Source organism: Schistocerca americana, chromosome 11 (genome assembly GCF_021461395.2).
Source record: "Schistocerca americana isolate TAMUIC-IGC-003095 chromosome 11, iqSchAmer2.1, whole genome shotgun sequence".
NCBI classification, from domain to species: Eukaryota; Metazoa; Arthropoda; class Insecta; order Orthoptera; family Acrididae; genus Schistocerca; species Schistocerca americana.
Window position 1 is genome coordinate 166,485,487 of NC_060129.1, and position 20,749 is coordinate 166,506,235.

Genomic DNA, 20,749 nt, shown 5'->3' on the forward strand with positions numbered 1-20,749 from the left:
GCCAATACTAAATTGGTGATCCCTCGATGCCTCAGAATATGCCCTACCAACCGATCCCTTCTTCTAGTCAAGTTGTGGCACAAATTCCTCTTCTTCCCAATTCTATTCCGTACCTACTCATTAGTTATGTGATCTACTCATCTAATCTTCAGCATCCTTCCGTAGCACCACATTTCAAAATCTTATATTCTCTTCTTGTCTAAACTGTTTATCGTCCGTGTTTCACTTCCACACATGGCTACACTCCATACAAATAATTTCAGAAACGACTTCCTGACACTTAAATCAGTTATTTTGCTCCCCAAATAGCAAAACTCCTTTACTACTTTAAGTGTCTCATTTCCTAATCCAGTTCCCTCAGCATCAGCTGATTCACTTCGACTACATTCCATTATCCTCGTTTTCCTTTTGTTGGTGTTCATCTGATATCCCCCTTTCAAGACACTGTCCATTACATTCAACTGCTCTTCCATGTCCTTTTCTGTCTGTGACTACTTACACGAAAGAAATACCAACTGATCGTTTTCAGACGTTTTTACACTGATAATCCAAAACATTATGACCACCTGTTTGCCAGCTTGTTTGTCCATAAGAAATACACCACTGATCCTGCTTATCGGGGATCCCACAGTTTGTTGGTAGGTTCGTGGAGATATGTGGCATTAGATGTCCACGCACAGGTCATGTCTATATCTATATCCGTATCCCGCTCCAGCTACTGCCGGGTCTGGGTGCTGACGAGTCCTCTCCATTTGGCTCGGTCCTCCCACCAGTTTCCTTCCTCCACTTGCTGCCAGGTCACACCTCTCCTCTCTACAGATATTCTCACTCCCATTTTCCACCGTGTTCTTGGGCGCCCTCTAGGTCTTTTCCCATCCCTCTTTAGTTCTTCCATAATTTTGGGGAGTCTCTGCCCATGCATCCTTTAACATGCCCATACCATCGTAATTTTTTTTTCAATTTCTTCTCGTGTACATTCTTGTTTAAGGTCCTTTCTAATCTCTGCATTCCTTACTCTGTCCATTCTTGTTTTTCCCTTAACTGCTCTAAGAAATTTCATTTCCCCTGCTTGGAGTCTGCTCCAGTCCCTTTGTGTCATTGTCCACGTTTGTCCACCATAGGTGACAATACGGATGTAATAATTCTTATACTTAAGGAGTTTCGCTCTTTCTGAAACTTCATTATTCCAAATCAGGTGTTTTATTGTTTGGTAAAAATTGCCTCCCTTCTGTAACCTCCTATTAATTTCGTTAGTTATTCTTCCATCCCTAGATATTTTACTCCCTAAATAAGTGAAACTTTCTACTACTTTGAGGGGTCAAGTATCTGGGCGTGACTATTCGAAATTATCTCAAATGGCTCAAATGGAACGATCAGATTCGACCGCTACGGTCGCAGGTTCGAATCCTACCTCGGGCATGGACGTATATGATGTGCTTAGGTTAGATAGGTTTAAGTAGTTCTAAGTTCTACGGGACTGATGACCTCAGAAGTCAAGTCCCATAGTGCTCAGAGCCATTTGAACAATTTTGTACAGCTATCTGGATCACCACCTCTGAAGGTCTCGCTGTAGGGTGGTACAACATGCATTGTATGGTTTTTATGAGCAATACAAAGGGCTGTAATCTTGTTATGTTGATCTGTATTCCAGTTTTCTGTACAGGTTCCAGAACTCTCGGAACGGAGTTGGTGCAAAACGTTTTTTGGTGTGTGTGTATGTTAGCTACCTAGGAGACAATCTGAGTAGCCCTCGATGTTTGCAGATGCTGCTGTCATTTACCGTCTTGTAAAGTCATCAGATGACCAAAACGAATTGCAAAATGATGTAGATAAGATATCTGTATGCTGGGAAAAATGGCAATTTACCATGAATAAAGAAAAGTGTGAAGTTATTCACGTGAGTGGTAAAAGAAATCTGCTAAATTTCGAATACGCGATAAGTCACACAAATCTGAATGCTGTAAATCCAACTAAATACTTAGGGATTACAATTACAAGTAGCCTAAATGGGAACAATCACATAGATAATGTTGTGGGTAGAGCAGACCAAAGACTGCGACTTATTGGCAGAACACTTAGAAGGTGCAACAGGTCTACTAAAGAGACTGCTTTCACCACGCTTGTCCGTCCTGTTCTGGAATACTAGTGTGCGGTGTGGGATCCGCGTCAGGTGCCCTCTGCCAGTCACTTGAATGTGATCTACAGATTATCCATGGAGATGTAGATGTAGACTGACGGATCACATCGAGAAAGTTCAGAGAAGGGCAGCTCGTTTTGTATTGTCGCGAAATGGGGGAGATAGTGACACAGACATGATACGTGAATAGTAGTGGCAATCATTAAAACAGAGGTGGGTTTCGTTGCGACGGGATCTTCTCACGAAATTTCAATCACCAGTTTTCTCCTCCGATTGCAGAAACATTCTGTTGGCATCCACCTACATAGGGAGAAATGATCATCACGATAAAATAAGAGAAGTCAGGGCTCGCACAGAAAAATTTAAGTGCTCGTTTTTCACGCGTGCCGTTCGAGAGTGGTACGGTAGAGAGGTTGAAGGTGGTTCATTGAACCCTTGTAAGTAGGCTGTTTAGGTTCTTATATTGGTAACGCCACCGCCACGTAGCGCTCTGTATGAAAATCACTGGCTGTGCTGTGTGCAGTCTGTGGCTGGTTTGCATTGTTGTTGGCTATTGTAGTGTTGGGCAGTTGGATGTGAACAGCGCGTAGCGTTGCGCAGTTGGAGGTGAGCCGCCAGCAGTGGTGGATGTGGGGAGTGAGATGGCGGAGTTTTGAGAGCGGATGATCTGGACGTGTGTCTACATCTACATCTACATCCATACTCCGCAAGCCACCTGACGGTGTGTGGCGGAGGGTACCCTGAGTACCTCTATCGGTTCTCCCTTCTATTCCAGTCTCGTATTGTTCGTGGAAAGAAGGATTGTCGGTATGCCTCTGTGTGGGCTCTAATCTCTCTGATTTTATCCTTATGGTCTCTTCGCGAGATATACGTAGGAGGGAGCAATATACTGCTTGACTCTTCGGTGAAGGTATGTTCTCGAAACTTTGACAAAAGCCCGTACCGAGCTACTGAGCGTCTCTCCTGCAGAGTCTTCCACTGGAGTTTATCTATCATCTCCGTAACGCTTTCGCGATTACTAAATGATCCTGTAACGAAGCGCGCTGCTCTCCGTTGCATCTTCTCTATATCTTCTATCAACCCTATCTGGTACGGATCCCAAACTGGTGAGCAGTATTCAAGCAGTGGGCGAACTAGCGTACTGTAACCTACTTCCTTTGTTTTCGGATTGCATTTCCTTAGGATTCTTCCAATGAATCTCAGTCTGGCATCTGCTTTACCGACGATCATCATTATATGATCATTCCATTTTAAATCACTCCTAATGCGTACTCCCAGATAATTTATGGTATTAACTGCTTCCAGTTGCTGACCTATTTTGTAGCTAAATGATAAAAGGATCTGTCTTTCTGTGTATTCGAAGCACATTACACTTGTCTACATTGAGATTCAGTTGCCATTCCCAGCACCATGCGTCAATTCGCTGCAGATCCTCCTGCATTTCAGTACAATTTTCCATTGTTACAACCTCTCGATACACCAGAGCATCATCTGCAAAAAGCCTCAGTGAACTTCCGATGCCATTCACCAGGTCATTTATGTATATTGTGAATAGCAACGGTCCTCCGCCAGAAAGAGTAAATTTGTAATACTGGATATCATGAACTGAGATATATATATATATATATATATATATATATATATATATATATATATATATATATATATATAGTTTTTAAACACTTTTAAGGTAAATACATTGTTTGTTCTCTATCAAAATCTTTTATTTGCTAACTATGCCTATCAGTAGTTAGTGCCTTCAGTAGTTTGAATCTTTTATTTAGCTAGCAGTACTGGCGCTCGCTGTATTGCAGTAGTTAGAGTAACGAAGATTTTTGTGAGGTAAGTGATTTGTGAAAGGTATAGGTTAATGTTAGTCAGGGCCATTCTTTTGTAGGGATTATTGAAAGTCAGATTGCGTTGCGCTAAAAATATTGTGTGTCGGTTTAAGCACAGTCATGTATAACTTTTCTAAGGGGACGTTACACCCTCTGTCAGACACTTTATTGTGAAGAGCAGAGTAATCGCGTAGATGTAGATGTCAGCATCTATGGAAAGTGGTTGAAGGGTGGTGAAATAACGAGTAGGCCAGATGATTTTGGACGATCACGGCCCATCACAAAACGAAGAGGTCTTAGGATGCCTCGCTGTGTAATCAGACCTGATGACAAAGTGCAGTGCTGGTGCCGGCGCAAGTGTTTGGAGTGCACCGTTCAGAGGCTATTGTGGAACGTGGAGCTCCACATCACACGACCCCTGTGTGTTCCTGTATTGGCCCGACGAGATCGTAGTTACGATTGCAGTGGACACAGCATCACCGAGTTTGCTTATATTCCATCAGAACTGCTGCGAACAACTGCTGATCATATCGTTTTACAGATGAGCATAGCGTCGACGTCTCCGGCGCTCATATTGGATAAATCAATAGAGACGTGTCGTCTGTCGAATGCATCGCATTTCTACACACATCAAAAAAAGTTTTGCATCACCTCGGCTCCGAGAGTTCCGGAACCTGTTCTCGCTTCCCACGCCCGGGTTCTCGGGTTCGATTCCCGGCGGGGTCAGGGATTTTCTCTGCCTCGTGATGGCTGGGTGTTGTGTGATGTCCTTAGGTTAGTTAGGTTTAAGTAGTTCTAAGTTCTAGGGGACTGATGACCATAGATGTTAAGTCCCATAGTGCTCAGAGCCATTTGAACCAACCGGAACCTGTACAGAAAACTGGAATAGAGATCAACATAAACATCATTTCCGCCCTTCGTATTGCTCACGAACACAACACATTGTATGTTGTACCACCATGCAGCGAGACCTTCAGAGGTGGTGGTCCAGATTGCTGTACACACCGGTACCTCTAATACCCAGTAGCACATCCTGTTGCATTCGTGCATGCCTGTATTCATCGTGGCATTCTATCCACAAGTTCATCAAGGCACTGTTGGTCCAAACTGTCCCATTTCCTCAACGGCTATTCGGCGTAGGTACATCAGAGTGGTTGGTGGGTCACATCGTCCCTAAACGGCCTCCACTCTCCGCACCTCTGCTTTAGCAATTGTATTCTCGGCTGCCGAATACTGTGCTCCGATTTGGCTAAACAGCCCACATGTAAAAAAGGTGGATGTCCAGTTGCATAACACTCTAAGGATGATTTCTGGAGTAATTAAACCCACTCCAATGCAATGGCTCCCAATATTAGGCCACATCCCGCCGCCACACCTGCGACGTACTGACGCCCTTGTACGTGAATACAAAAACATCACGGGAAATCGAAGCCTGCCAATCCACCAAGACACTGAGGCTGCAAACACTAATAGGCTTCGATCTAGGAACCCGCCAACAAGAACAGCAAGGACCTGTGTACAAGAAGGTTTCAGTATCACAAACGCATGGTCTCAAAAATGGAATGCATGGAAAAATCATAACATGCCTTGCATCACACAAAATCCACCTGGTTTTGAGCTACCACGCAAAACGTAGTCCACTCTAAATAGGATTAGAACTCGTCATGGCACATGTGCTTACTCCCTGCATAAATGGGGTCAAATACCATCCCCTCAGCGTGACTGCGGAGAAAGACCATCAGCCACATTGTTGAAGTGTTCCAGAAGAGTCTATAATGGGAGCCCCGACGTCTTCCTGCTCGCAACTCCAAGAGTCGATAGATTATATTAATAGACTTGATGTTTGTTTGTAATCCGTAAACTTTGTTATATTATAGTTCAATTCTTTTATCTTGGCGGTTCGCGCACGCCCGCCCAGACGCGGGAGATTGCTGTGTTGCCAGTTGTACGCGCCAAGAGAAGCAGCGCCATAGTATAGTCCGCAAACTTACGTTTAGGGGGGAGCGCGCAGTGTATGAGATAAAGCTACCACGGCCGCATTAACCCTTTTGCTGCTACGGACACGTGCTCCCTGCATTCCGCGATGTGAGCGATTTTGTCTTCACTGTATTGCTCGCCTGTGCAGACACATGGTATTTCGACTGCTTTGACACACTTTATCATTCGATTTCACAAAAAGTATTTGGCCCAAAAATTTGATTTTCACGTATCTTATTGACTGATACCTTCTCCCCATAAATGACTTAATTTTGTTTCGACATTCAACGCAGTTATTGTGCAGCATTGGATGTAGTAAACCATTGCACGAAATTTTGAAGAGTTTGCAGAGGTAAAAGTCCATAAGGTATACTTTCCGTATGGTCGGTTTTAGTTGCCACTAGAAATTTCAAATAATTACATTCAAACGAATAAAATTCATGAAGTAAGACACTTCGATATTGTTTTTAAAATAAAGAAAATATTAAGCACCTATCAAGGTTTGAACTTAAAACCTTTCGCATAGCAGCCATACACCTTTTTTTTTTGTTTTTGTTTTTTTTTCATTTTGTTCGTTATTGATCGTTGTGTTTGGTCGTTGCGGACGTCGCAAGACATCCTGTGCGAGTTCGGTGGTTGATCCTTCCACTCAGGTTTTTATTACAGAGGCCAACCGGCTCTCTGATCGAACACGCTGAGCTACCGTGCCAGCGAGCACTTTAACCATTACGCTTACGCAGCTCGTCAGTCAATATATTTCCTGGAGGACTTTAAAATATGACGCAAAATACCGACAAATACTGTTGGTATGATTATGAATTTCTCACGTTTCGTCGAAGTACAATAGGAAATAAACAATTACCACTGTTCTTTACCACGAAAAAGCGGTTATTGAGAATGATACAAACACCTTTCCTTGCTATCGCCTTAATTAGGAGGCTTTTTGCTTGTTTGGTTTAATTAATTAATAGAATATGAAGCAATTGGTATAAAGAATGCTTTTTCCAAACTTTCTATAAAAGAAAGTCAGCTATCAAGACATTGCTTTTGTTCAATTACTTTATTTATGACTGAACGTTTCTAAAACTGAAGACACTCATCTGTGCTCTGCACTTAAGTCGAGCTCTGGCAACGTCGTTCTCTGTTCATTGGTTGACTGTGTTTTGTGACGTCAGATGCGCAGAACGAACCCAAACTCGGCCGCTGTCGTAAATGACGCGCACTTTAGTAATGTTGGTTTGCAGTTATTGACGTTTGTTATATTAGTGATTTGTCTGTTTGTTTCTTATGTGTCTGTATTGCCATACGATAAATAAATAAATAAATAAGCCCTTTTCAAACTATCCCAGGTGTATTCGGTAGGATTCATGTCTGGAGAACAGGTTGGCCACTCTAGTCGTTATCCTGAAGGAACTCATTCGCAAGATGTGCACGATGGGGGCGCGAATTGTCGTCACCTATATGCTGCCGATATTGTTGCACTGTCGGTCGGAGGATGGCATTCACGTATCGTACAGCCGTTACGGCACCTTCCGTGACCACCAGCGGCGTATGTCGGCCCCATATAATGCCACCCAAAACACCACGGAACCTCCACCTTGCTGCACTCGCTGGACAGTGTGTCTGAGGCCTTTAGCCTGACCGGGTTGCCTCCAGACACGTCTCCGAGGATTATCTGGTTGAAGGCATATGCGACACTCATCGGTGAAGAGAACGTGATGCCTGTCCTGAGAGGTCCATTCGCCATGTTGTTGGGCCCATCTGTACTGCGCTACCTGGTGTCGTGGTTAGTTAGTTAGTTACGCGTTCCATTGATCAATAGCACGGAAAAACCGTTATGATGTGGAACGTGTCAAATGCACAAGAAATGCGCACAGGAAACAATTTCTTTTTGTTTACATTATACTGTTATACCTAAATATTTCTATTATCTATCCCATTCCCGTAAATGACACAAAATGCATATATTATATCACCAGATTTATGTATCCATATTCAAGAATTCATCTATGGTATAGAAGGAGTTGTCAAGGAGGTATGATTTCAATTTGTTTTTGAAACTATTGCTGCTGTCTGTCAGACATTTTATTTCACCTGGTAATTTATCAAAAAGTTTTGTAGCAGCATATTGTACCCCTTTCTGTGCCAAAGATAGGTTAAGTAAAGGATAGTGTAGGTCTTTCTTTTTTTATGTTAAACTGGTCCATGTTGTTGAGAAAAAATTTCATTACTGACAAGGAAACCTCCCCATCGCACCCCCATTAGATTTAGTTATAAGTTGGCACAGTGGATAGGTCTTGAAAAACTGAACACAGATCAATCGAGAAAACAGGAAGAAGTTGTGTGGAGCTATGAAAAAAATAAGCAAAATATACAAACTGAGTTGTCCACGTGCAAGATAGGCAACATCAAGGACAATGTGAGCTCAGGAGCGCCCCGGTCCCGTGGTTAGCGTGAGCAACTACCGAACGAGAGGTCCGTGGTTCAAGTCTTCCCTCGAGTGAAAAGCTTATTTTCCTAAAGTTAAGATCTGTCCGTTCGTCCATTGACGTCTCTGTTCACTGTAATAATTTTAGTGTCTGTGTTTTGCGACCGCACCGCAAAACCGTGCGATTAGTAGACGAAAGGACGTGCCTCTCCAATGGGAACCAAAAACATTTCGTCGCAAAGTCATTGGTCAACCGATTCCTCCACAGAAAAACACGTCTGATATATTCTATACGACACTGGTGACGGCATATGCGTCACATGACAGGAATATGTTGTCGACCCACCTAACTTGTACACTTGGCGAATGGGTAAAAAGATTGTTCTACCTTGCCCGATTTAGATTTTCTTGTGGATGTGATAACCACCCCCAAAAAATGTGATGAAAACATAAGAGTTTGTCACATAAACTGCAACAAATGAATGCAACAGTTTCACAGTCGCATCGGACGGACGGACGGACAGATAATAATTGTCTGAAAAAAAAAAAAATGAACTTTTCACTCGAGGGACGACTTGAACCAAGGACGTCTCGTTCAGCAGCTGCTCACGCTAACCACGGGACCACGGCGCTCCTGATCTCACGCTATCCTTGATGGTGCCTATGTGCGCATGGACTACTCAGTTTGTATATTTTGCTTATTTTTTTCATAGTTCCACACAACTTCTTCCTGTTTTCTCGATTGATCTGTGTTCAGTTTTTCAAGGCCTGTCGACTGTGCCAACTTATAACTAAATCTGAGGGGGTTGCGATGGGGAGGTTCCCTTGTGAGGAAATGTACTGTGAAGCAGTGGTTGCAAAGATGGACCTCGCCATGGACGTCGGGAGTGAAGTTGCGCATCGTGCAGCCTATTGCGCAGGGTTTGAGGCCTAACACGACGTCCTGTGGCTGCAAGAAAAGCATTATTCAACATGGTGGCGTTGCTGCCAGGGTTCCTCCGAGCCTATTTTTTTACGGACCTTGCTCCGAGCCATAATCCGTAGGTAACGGTCATCCACTGCAGTAGTAGCCCTCGGGCGGCCTGAGCGAGGCATGTCATCGACAGTTGCTGTCACTCTGTATCTCCTCCATGTCCGAACAACATCTACATCTACATCTACATCCATGCTCCGCAAGCCACCTGACGGTGTGTGGCGGAGGGTACCTTGAGTACCTCCATCGGTTCTCCCTTCTATTCTAGTCTCGTATTGCTCGTGGAAAGAAGGATTGTCGGTATGCTTCTGTGTAGGCTCTAATCTCTCTGATTTTATCCTCAGGGTCTCTTCGCGAGATATACGTAGGAGGGAGCAATATACTGCTTGACTCTTCGATGAAGGTATGTTCTCGAAACTTCAACAAAAGCCCGTACCGAGCTACTGAGCGTCTCTCCTGCAGAGTCTTCCACTGGAGTTTATCTATCATCTCCGTAACGCTTTCGCGATTACTAAATGATCCTGTAACGAAGCGCGCTGCTCTCCGTTGGATCTTCTCTATCTCATCTATCAACCCTACCTGGTACGGATCCCACACCGGTGAGCAGTATTCGAGCAGTGGGCGAACAAGCGTACTGTATCCTACTTCCTTTGTTTTCGGATTGCATTTCCTTAGGATTCTTCCAATGAATCTCAGTCTGGCATCTGCTTTACCGACGATCAACTTTATATGATCATTCCATTTTAAATCACTCCTAATGCCTCCTCCCAGATAATTTATGGAATTAACTGCTTCCAGTTGCTGACCTGCTATATTGTAGCTAAATGATAAGGGATCTTTCTTTCTATGTATTCGCAGCACATTACACTTGTCTACATTGAGATTCAATTGCCATTCCCTGCACCATGCGTCAATTCGCTGCAGATTCTCCTGCATTTCAGTACAATGTTCCATTGTTACAACCTCTCGATATGCCACAGCATCATTCGCAAAAAGCCTCAGTGAACTTCCGATGTCGTCCACATGGTCATTTATGTATATTGTGAATAGCAACGGTCCTACGACACTCCCCTGCGGCACACCTGAAATCACTCTTACTTTGGAAGACTTCTCTCCATTGAGAATGACATGCTGCGTTCTGTTACCTGTGAAACAGCTTTGGAAAAAGACATTTAGTATTTCGGCCTTTAGTTTGTCATCCTCTGTTTCAGTACCATTTTGGTCACAGAGTGTCTGGACATTTTGTTTTGATCCAACTACGGCTTTGACGTAAGACCAAAATTTCTTAGGATTTTCAGCCAAGTCAGTACATAGAACTTTACTTTCGAATTCATTGAACGCCTCTCGCATAGCCCTCCTCACACTACATTTCGCTTCGCGTAATTTTTGTTTGTCTGCAAGGCTCTGGCTATGTTTATGTTTGCTGTGAGGGCATCGCTTTAGTTCTCTCCGAGACACCTGAACACTTCCCTGGTAGTGAGCCGTTCCTGGCGCAAAGTAACATTGCGGACGCGGTACTGACCGTCTAGGCATGAACTACAGACAACACGAACCGTGTACCTCCTCCCTGGAGGAATGACTGGAACTGATCGGCTGTCGGACCGCCTCCATCTAATAGGCGCTGCTCATGCGTGGTTACTTACATCTTTGGGTGGGTTTAGTGACATCTCTGACCAGTCAGTGTCTGTGATGCTATATCCACAGTCAATGTCTGTCTTCAGGAGTTCTGGGAACCAGGCGAATTGCTACACGAAATATGCACCACGCCCCAGATGGCAGGCCGGTGGGAGCAGAATTACACTATGGGGTGCACTGAGTTGGGCTTCTATGGGAGCTGGGGTGGTGATCTACATCTACATGATGTAGATCACCACCTACATCTACATCTACATAATAACTCTGCAATTCACATTTAAGTGCTTGGCAGAGGGTTCATCGAACCACAATCATACTATCTCTCTACCATTCCACTCCCGAACAGCGCGCGGGAAAAACGAACACCTAAACCTTTCTGTCCGAGCTCTGATTTCTCTTATTTTATTTTGATGATCATTCCTACCTATGTAGGTTGGGCTCGACAAAATATTTTCGCATTCGGAAGAGAAAGTTGGTGACTGAAATTTCGTGAATAGATCTCGCCGCGACGAAAAACGTCTTTGCTGTAATGACTTCCATGCCAATTCGCGTATCATATCTGCCACACTCTCTCCCCTATTACGTGATAATACAAAACGAGCTGCCCTTTTTTGCACCCTTTCGATGTCCTCCGTCAATCCCACTTGGTAAGGATCCCACACCGGGCAGCAATATTCTAACAGAGGACGAACGAGTGTAGTGTAAGCTGCCTCTTTAGTGGACTTGTTACATCTTCCAAGTGTCCTGCCAATGAAAGGCAACCTTTGGCTCGCCTTCCCCTCAATATTTTCTATGTGGTCTTTCCAACTGAAGTTGTTCGTAATTTTAACACCCAGGTACTTAGTTGAATTGACAGCCTCGAGAATTGTACTATTTATCGAGTAATCGAATTCCACCTGATTTCTTTTGGAACTCGTGTGGATCATCTCACACTTTTCGTTATTTAGCGTCAACTGCCACCTGCCACACCACACAGCAATCTTTTCTAAATCGCTTTGCAACTGATACTGGTCTTCGGATGACCTTACTAGACGGTAAATTACAGCATCATCTGCGAACAGCCTAACAGAACTGCTCAGATTGTCACCCAGGTCATTTATATAGATCCGGAACAGCAGAGGTCCCAGGACGCTTCCCTGGGGAACACCTGATATCACTTCAGTTTTACTCGACGATTTGCCGTGTATTACTACGAACTGCGACCTTCCTGACAGGAAATCACGAATCCGGTCGCACAACTGAGACGATACCCCATAGGCCCGCAGCTTGATTAGAAGTCGCTTGTGAGGAACGGTGTCAAAAGCTTTCCGGAAATCTAGAAATACGGAATCAACTTGAGACCCCCTGTCGATAGCGGCCATTACTTCGTGCACAAGAACGATGTTTTCTGAAACCGTGCTGATTACGCATCAACAGATCGAAGGCATCATGACAGGAATGAACATTACGGACCACATGCATTGCTTCATGCTTGAAGTCTCCCACTACTGCCATGATATCTTCCAGCAGGATAACTGTCCGTGTTGCAGGGCCAAAACCGTGCTGCAGTGGTTTGAGGGACATTATAGTGACCTCACATTCATGTCTTGCCCAGCGAATGTTTTTGGTCTGTACCGGCTGCGGGAATTGCTTGACCTGTGCTTACAAATCTGGCGACACACACTTCTGGAATCCTGTGAAGGACCTGTAGAATCCATGCCAAGCAGAAACCGTTGTACTGCGTTTGAAAAGTGCAACAACAGGCTGCTAAGCAGGTGATATTTTGGCTCATATGTATACAGGATGGTCCATTGATAGTGGCCGGGCCAAATATCTCACGAAATAAACATCTAACGAAAAAACTACAAAGAACGAAACTCGTCTAGCTTGAAGGGGGAAACCAGATGGCGCTATGGTTGGCCCGCTAGATGGCGCTGCCATAGGTCAAACGGATAAACTGCGTTTTTTTTAAATAGGGGCTCTCATTTTTATTACGTATTCGTGTAGTACGTAAAGAAATATGAAAGTTTTAATTGGACCACTTTTTTCGCTTTGTGATGGATGGCGCTGTAATAGTCACAAGCGTATAAGTACGTGGTTATCACGTAACATTCCGCCAGTGCGGACGGTATTTGCTTCGTGATACATTACCCGTGTTAAAATGGACCGTTTACCAATTGCGGCAAAGGTCGATATCGTGTTGATGTACGGCTATTGTGATAAAAATGCCCAACGGGCGTGTGCTATGTATGCTGCTCGGTATCCTGGACGACATCATCCAAGTGTCCGGACCGTTCGCCGGATAGTTACGTTATTTAAGGAAACAGGAAGTGTTCAGCCACGTGTGAAACGTCAACCACGACCTGCAACAAATGATGATGCCCAAGTAGGTATTTTAGCTTCTGTCGTGGCTAATCCGCACATCAGTAGCAGACAAATTGCGCGACAATCGGGAATCTCAAAAACGTCGGTGTTGAGAATGCTACATCGACATCGATTGCACCAGTACCATATTTCTGTGCACCAGGAATTGCATGGCGACGACTTTGAACGTCGTGTACAGTTCTGCCACTGGGCACAAGAGAAATTACAGGACGATGACAGACTTTTGCACTCGTTCTATTTAGCGATGAAGCGTCTTTCACCAACGTAAACCGGCATAATATGCACTATTGGGCAACGGAAAATCCACGATGACTGCGACAAGTGGAACATCAGCGACCTTGGCGGGTTAATGTATGGTGCGGCATTATGGGAGCAAGGATAATTATCCCCCATTTTATCTAAATGGTGCAATGTATGCTGATTTCCTACGTAATGTTCTACTCGATGTTACTACAAGATGTTTCACTGCATGACAGAATGGCGATGTACTTCCAACATGATGGATGACCGGCACACAGCTCACGTGCAGTTGAAGCGGTATTGAATAGCATATTTCATGACAGGTGGATTGGTCGTCGAAGCACCATACCGTGGCCCGCATGTTCTCCGGATCTGACGTCCCCGGATTTCTTTCTGTGGGGAAAGTTGAAAGATATTTGCTGCCGTGATCCACCGACAACGCCTGACAACATGCGTCAGCGCATAGTCAATGCATGTGCGAACATTACGGAAGGCGAACTACTCGCTGTTGAGAGGAATGTCGTTACACGTATTGCCAAATGCATTGAGGTTGACGGACATCATTTTGAGCATTTATTGCATTAATGTGGTATTTACAGGTAATCACGCTGTTCCAGCATCCGTTCTCAGAAATGATAAGTTTACAAAGGCACATGTATCACACTGGAACAACCGAAATAAAATGTCCAAATGTACCTACGTTCTGTATTTTAATTTTAAAAAACCTGCTTGTTATCAACTGTTGTTCTAAAATTGTGAGCCGTATGTTTGTGACTATTACAACGCCATCTATCACAAAGCGAAAAAAGTGGCCCGAATAAAACATTAATATTTCTTTACGTATTACACGAATATGTAATAAAAATAGGGGCTCCTATTTTAAAAAAAACGCAGTTGATGTCCGTTTGACCTATGGCAGCGCCATCTAGCGGGCCAAGCATAGCCCCATCTGGTTTCCCCCTTCACGCTAGACAAGTTTCGTTCGTTGTAGTTTTTTCGTTTGACGCTTATTTCGTGAGATATTTGGCCCGGTCACTATCAATGGACCACCCTGTATACACCGAAGCGCCAAAGAAACTGTTATAGGTGTGCGTATTCAAGTACACAGATATGTAAACAGGCAGAATACGGCGCTGCGGTCGGCAACGCCTGTATAAGACAGCAAGTGTCTGGCGCAGTTGTTAGATCGGTTACTGCTGCTACAATGGCAGGTTATCAAGATTTAAGTGAGTTAGAATGTGGTGTTATAGTCGGCGCACTAGCGATGTGACACAGTATCGAGCTAGCGATGAAGTGGGGATTTTCCCGTACGACCATTTCACGAGTGTACAGTGGATATCTCCGACATCGCAGCCGCCGGAAAAAGATCCTGCAAGAGCGGGACCAACGCCGACTGGAGAGAATCGTTGAATGTGACAGAAATGCAACCCTTCCGCAAATTGCTGCAGATTTCAATGCTGGGCCATCAGCAAGTGTCGGCGTGCGAACCATTCAACGAAACATTATCGATGTGGACTTTCGGAGTCGAAGGCCCACTCGTGTACCCTTGATGACTGCACGACACAAAGCTTTACGCCTCGCCAGGGCCCGTCAGCACCGACATTGGACTGTTGATGGCGGGAAACACGTTGCCTGGTCAGACGAGTCTCGTTTCAAATTGTATCGAGCGAGTGGACGTGTACGGATGTGGAGACAACCTCATGGATCCATGGAACCTTCATATCAGCAGGGGGGCATTCAAGCTGTTGAAGGCTCTGTAATGGTGTGGGGCGTGTGCAGTTGGAGTGATATTGGACCACTTATACGTCTAGATACGACTCTGACCGGTGACAGTCTGATCACCGACTTCCATTCATGTCCATTGTGCATTCCGACGCACTTGGGCAATTCCAGTAGGACAATGCGACACCCCAAACGTCCAGAACTCTTCTGAGTTTAAACACTCCCTTTGGCCACCAATCGTCTCACACATGAACATTATGGACCATATCTGGGATTCCTTGCAACGTGCTGTCCAGAAGAGATCTCCACATCCTCGTACTCTTACGGATTTATGGACAGCCCTGCAGGATTCATGGTGTCGATTCCCTCCAGCACTACTTCAGACATTAGTCGAGTCCATGACACGTCGTGTTGCGGCACTTCTGCGTGCTCCCGGGGCCCTACATGATATTAGGTAAGTGTCCCAGTTTCTTTAGCTTTCCAGTGTATTACACTGGTACCCGTACAAGATCCAAACAGTGCAGGACCTAAACAACCTCTTGATCCGCAGCAATGTTCTGAATTTGCTCTCTGGTGTCCGGTACGGATCGAAGTTGATAAGATGGAGTGACGAGGCACATTTTACACTCAGGGTGCAGTAAGTACACAGAACTGACGAGTTGCCGGCCGCTGTGGCCGAGCGGCTCTAGGCGCTTCAGTCCGGAACCGCGCTGCTGCTACGGTCGCAGGCTCGAATCCTGCCTCGGGCATGGATGTGTGTGATGTCCTTAGTTTAGTAAGGTTTAAGTAGTTCTAAGTCTAGGGGACTGATGCTCTCAGATGTTAAGTCCTATAGTGCATAGAGCCATTTGAATTTGAACTCACGATTTTGGGTTGCTGTGCGCGAAGAAGCTTTGCACTTGCCTCATGTGACCATGTGTTGTGGATTCACAACGCTGTCCGTTCTTCTTTTAAGAGAATTCACGAAGAGGGCCTGTCAGGTGTATCGTGACGCATGCAAGTTATCGAGACCACTTTTTACAGCGTGTGATTCCTGCTTTGCGTGGTCGCAACTGTGTGGAAACCACTATTTTCATTTCGCACGCAAGACGAGGCAACACCTCATGGCGATCGTCTAGAGAAATATCTGCTTGATACAACTTTCCACGAACGTGTTATCTGCACAGGTGTTTCAGATGTATGACCTGCGAGACGATCTCATCTGAATAGTTTTTACTTTTGGCTCTGGGACTATATAAAAGAACGCTTTTACCACGGATACGCTCGGTCTGTACCTGATCTGACGGAGAGTGTAATATGAACGCGTTGCTCAGATTCCACCTAAACTGCTGCGAGCAACTGCTGATCACATCGTTTTATGGATGCAGCATCTCGTCGGCCTCTCCAGTGCTCACATTCATTGAACAAATCCTGTAGTAATCGGTTAATAATAACATCATCAGCATAACGCCTTCCTCGCTTTTTTGACCTTTTCTGTCCACATTCCGTTCCTCAGCCATTACACGTGGAAATAGTTCCGTACGCCTTGCACCTTGTGCCAAAATCGGAACTATTTTTATCCACGTTAATCGGCTCTGTATTAACACATTAGAATATCTATCAAGTTTCGCTGCAATACAGCCCACACTGTGAGTAGCTGCATTTTATTTACAGTCACTCGGTACATATTTTTGTAGAGCTTGGTCGGCGGCTATTTGATGATCACAAATCATGAAGAAAGGAAGAATGGTGAACATGACAATAGGAGATCAATCATGAGCGTTGATATGCAGGACAACACCCAGAAACGTAAGCTTGCTTCCAACAGGCGGGGATCCTCCTCCCCCCCCCCCCCAAAAAAAAATAACCAAAAAGGCAAAAGCACTGTACTAAAAACTGATGTTAACAAATGATTATGATCATGAAATATTGTATATATTTTACTGTTATTTTTATTAAAATTCTGAGCATATGTAGCGCATTTCGTGGGGGAGAGAGACTGAAGAACTCTGACCCTCCTTCCCTCCGCATCTTTTCTTAACCCTGTATCCATGCCTTGTGCCTGTCTTCCAAACAGCACTTGGTTGCTGTTATTGAAGCACGCAGTCGGGCAGAGGGAGATCCGATTACGTAAAAAGGATTGGCTGCCAAGAAAAGCTCGTTTACCTTGATTTGTCAGAAATGAATATTGATCTGACTGCGGCAAACACTCACTACTGTTGCGGAAAAGAAATCTCCGATCACAACCTTCTGTGTTCAGTCTATTGATTGTAACAGCAACGCCACAGCCACTTTGTACACTTTTACGCAAACAAATGAAGCTAAGTAAACAGCCACCGTGTCAGATGCAGTCTCACCTCAACAAAGTGCTATGAGGCATCCTTCTCTGCTATTAGGAATAAATAAGGTGCATGCAATATCTGTACACTGTAAAGACTGTATTTGTTGCATTTTACTAAACTATATCGCTCTTTCTAGAAGAAAATACAGTGCCGTTATGAGGCGAGCCAAGAAGTCCGGTTTACTCGGTTAATGAACCGATTGGGCGATCGCAAATATGACCTTTGTCCGTGTAGTCTACAAGAGCGATAGTCGCTTGCTGCGTGCTGTCGTCACCACGTGTGGACCCGCCCCCTTCTTACGCGTACAGTCTTTTGTTTCTCCTGCTTACGTTGTCCTATTTGCTTTATTGCGCTCAGAGTTATCTTTTAATAACTTTCGTTCCGCACGCTTTTCCTTGCTGCCAGTGTACTAAATATTGAGAAAGTGTCTTTTACAATAAGAATGCTGAATTACATGTGTTTGTGTCCCCTCCTTTCAGGAAAATCTCTCCCGGGCTCATGCCGCCTGGCTCGCCCGGTATTTTCCGGCGGAAAACATCCAACTGCACAGGCCCGGACGGCTTAGGTCCGCATTTGGCCGCCAGAGCTTCCATCGGAGATATTCTCGCTCACAAAATGGCGACGACTGGTGCCGGCTCGACGACGCAAGGCTGGCCCAACTCTAAGGATGACTACGAACTGAAGGAAGTTATCGGTCAGTAAAATAACTGTCTATAACGTGACGGCGAAATCTGCCTGGTGTCGTTCAGCGTTTGTATTATTTGCAATATGAAGTTCGTGTGATCGTTTGGAGTGTGTGTATACATTTTCTCTCTTTTTATTGGAAGTCGAATGAAGTTTGTACCGCAGCTTGCTATTTTACGTGGCCTTTGTTTTTCATTTTTTGTGGAGTAAGACTGTATGACTGCATCATGCAGTCCCTAGACAGTTGTTAGTTGAATGACAGTGCGAGAAAGAAGCGGAAAACGTGACGTACCGGGAGTGAAACCAGTGTTTTATTGAATGTTTTGTTAAAAGTAAGAGTTTTTAATGAAATGTTGTGAACTTGACATAGTTTTCTAACAGTTATTCTAAACACAGGTAATGCTCCTAAGATAACATTCTGCTGAACTGCAAAAAATGAATGTTTTTGTGGATTTTTTACGTCGTGGCATGACTGCAGTTGAATTCTGGGCGTTATGCTATGGTGTTCTTGTAACTTAAAGGCAATGGAGACGTAACATATTAGTAGACGAACAGTTGGGTGGTTAACTTATAATAAAATACTGTTTCTGTTTAGGTGATAGTGCACAGTAAATTTTGCACGTAATGACATATGACAGCCTTTGACATTTAGACTCCGTGTATTTCACTCGTTTCTTCTTCCCTTCGTACAGTCACACTTATCTTGTAGATAGTTGTTTCCATCCCGGAGTGTTTTATCATACTTTTACCTCGAATAAAGAAAAATAATGGCGATTTTTGCAGACTAGTGTACAAAACATGTCGCAAACTTCACAATATAAACGACTAATGTCAATAGTTAGTTACTTAATGTTAAAATCACTATAAATATGAATATTTCTGCAGAATATGTGCCAACGTATTGAAATTCTACTTTTATTTCTAGGTGTCGGAGCAACAGCAGTTGTTCACGGCGCTTTTTGCAAACCACGGCAAGAAAAATGTGCCATCAAACGAATAAATCTGGAAAAATGGAACACGAGCATGGACGAATTGCTGGTAATTATTTAAGATAGAGCAAGACTTGTTCTCTCCAGCCCATCGCCCTTCCCAGACCTCACTGTAACACTTTTTCGAACATTTTTACAAGTAGGAAGTAGTAAGATTTTTTTGCAATTGTTTTTCAGTGTGTTGATACTTGCACATTAATGAAACGTTTCAGGTACGTAACAGCAATATTGTAGCTTCAGTATGTTTGTGAAACAAAACACACATTTTAACTAAATCTTCAGCAGAAAGTTTCCCATTTATTTTGGGGAAAAACAGGAAAAGAAAATGAGCAATATGGTGTGAAGAATCACTGCTGTTACATTGGAAGAACTAGCTTTGAAGTACTATATGAAATAAGGATGTCCATGGTGGATTTGACAGCAAGTTTTGTCCAAGGTGCTTATGTGACTAGATAATGTGTTGCCTGTGAGAAAGTGTATTTTATTTTTTTCTATCTTGAAGCACTTACAGTGAATCTTTCATCTTTGTATTATAAACTGTTATAATAAATGTTACTGGAATAGTTGCCCTACCTTAAAATTTCTGAAATAGATAAAGAGGAGTAAATGTTACGGATGTGATCAGAGATTCACTGTAAGAGAAATTTGCATGTTAGCTGTAAGCAGATTGATGATTTCACCTGGCATTGATTGTTGTCCAGATTGAGTTACTGTCCACAGGCATAATTTCAAAGTGGTGAGGCTTTTTTCCTTGTTTGATAACTTTGATTTTTTTTTTCTTTTAATTAAGTAAATAAAGCCTTTTATGTGTGCCGTTTGAAAATCCTGTCTAGCATATGTATTACTTAAAATGATAGATGGCTAGAGGCTGTTAACATAAGATTTTGTTGAAAGGGAATATGCCAAGCCTTTTTCAGCAAAGAAAAATGCGGAACATATATTTCTTATATTGTTACCACGACGTATTAAAATTGTTTTTGGAGAATAGTATTCATTTCTGTCTCTTTACTTGCTTTTAGAAATCTTGTTATAAAATTACTAATGTTCCTTTCAGTGTTTAATTGCGTCAAGTGTCATGCATGAGCCATTAAGTGGGATTCTATGTCAGGATATGTATATTAAGACTGTTGGTAATTAATATTATACTTTGCTCACAACCACAGGAGATGAGTGATCTGCATCCATGGTTTCATTGCTGAACACACTGCTATTGAGACAGATTTTAAGGGAAAATGTCTTATTTACAATAATTGCTCTCTGTGATCGTGAAAAAAAGTAAATTATTTATAGTATATTTTATGAAGAGGGTGCTCACAGCTCATAAATATTTAAAGAATGGCATAGCATTATTTATTCAAAATATGCAAATTATCTTTTGATACATGATCTGTGCACTTGGAACAGATTGGTAAATAATTGTTGAATTAGCAGCTCATTATGG

General features: G+C 43.5%; 1 protein-coding gene across 5 annotated transcripts in view; it reads left to right on the forward strand.

Annotated features, from left to right (window-relative positions):
• The window catches only part of LOC124553653 (serine/threonine-protein kinase OSR1), a 549,990-nt gene that overhangs the window by 418,306 nt on the left and 110,935 nt on the right, over positions 1-20,749 (forward strand). For all 5 annotated transcript variants that reach the window (XM_047127534.1, XM_047127532.1, XM_047127536.1 and 2 more), the window contains 2 exons: positions 18,115-18,329; positions 19,245-19,357. In XM_047127534.1, the coding sequence (XP_046983490.1) occupies positions 18,115-18,329; positions 19,245-19,357 (328 nt within the window). The remainder of the gene's footprint in view (positions 1-18,114; positions 18,330-19,244; positions 19,358-20,749) is intronic.